This window comes from Penaeus monodon, chromosome 23 (assembly GCF_015228065.2).
Source record: "Penaeus monodon isolate SGIC_2016 chromosome 23, NSTDA_Pmon_1, whole genome shotgun sequence".
Taxonomy (NCBI): domain Eukaryota; kingdom Metazoa; phylum Arthropoda; class Malacostraca; order Decapoda; family Penaeidae; genus Penaeus; species Penaeus monodon.
The window spans coordinates 15,442,043-15,443,056 of NC_051408.1; the positions used below are offsets into that span (position 1 = coordinate 15,442,043).

Sequence of the window (1,014 nt, forward strand, 5' to 3'; positions counted from 1 at the left end):
TTGTTCTCACTCTAATTTCTCTTCTCCTCTTGAGACATAAGCTTTCGTTAAGTTTCCTTTCACAAACGTCGCTCCTTCAGTACCTACCCATCCCGTATATCTAAGAATAAAACCCATTGCAATGCGCTCTGCATCATGGTGTCCCCCTCAACCCCAGGTGGTCTGCGGGTCTCTGGAATGCTCGTGCCAGCTGAGCGTGGGCGAGGGTGAGAAGCCCCCGAGCATCAAGCCCGAAGAACCCATCGAAGGCCCCGTCACCAAGCCTCTGGTCTTCGACGTTCCTTACACAGGTGAGCGATTCGGAGAACTGTGAGGATTATTTGGTTCTTTTTTTATGAGGGAGATGTCGGGAGAAACATAACAGAAATCTAATAATAAGTGATTGAATAAGAAAAAGGACGAATGCAATCAATGTTCAACAGTCTCACCCTTCGAAGGGGCTGGGAAATACACCTTAAAAGCTAGTATAATAAAATCAGTAACCTAGAACATTTATATGAATGCCCATAGCCCGTAGCTTTTTACCATACTTCATCCTACCATCCATTAGTCTAACACCTAGCTCCTTCTCCCAGTGCCCGGCGCAAGGATCTCTAAGGTCGACGCCAAGCTGCTGAGGGGAGGAAAGCCCATCCCCATGAAGGAAGTCGAGGTCAATATTCAGGACAAGAAGGTCACCTACACCATCAAGAAGCCCTCTAGGGACCAGTCCGGCAAGTACACCATCAAGATGTCCAACAAGGCTGGCGAGAGCAGCAAGGAGGTCAAGATCAACATGCAGGACCGCCCGAGCCCGCCCACGGAGATTGAGGTGAGTGCGGGGAGCGTGTCTGGATGAGTCCAAGGGTTGATAGTTTCGTAAAGCAAAGCACGTTATCGGTCGTTGGATGGTTTGCCTAAACTGTGAGGCAAACCATTCCGGTAACTATTCTTTAAATAACGGTACAGTAAACCGTGGACACAAACTTCACTTCATGTTTGAACTTAGTGAGACTTTTTTCAATGACAAAGAGT

At 47.8% G+C, this 1,014-nt stretch overlaps 1 protein-coding gene across 1 annotated transcript in view; it reads left to right on the forward strand.

Annotated features, from left to right (window-relative positions):
- LOC119588147 (twitchin-like) overlaps positions 1–1,014 on the forward strand; it is a gene marked incomplete in the record, with an annotated part of 124,648 nt that overhangs the window by 65,945 nt on the left and 57,689 nt on the right. Inside the window, 2 exon segments of the mRNA XM_037936853.1 lie at positions 147–290; positions 576–811. Of these exon segments, the coding sequence (XP_037792781.1) occupies positions 147–290; positions 576–811 (380 nt within the window).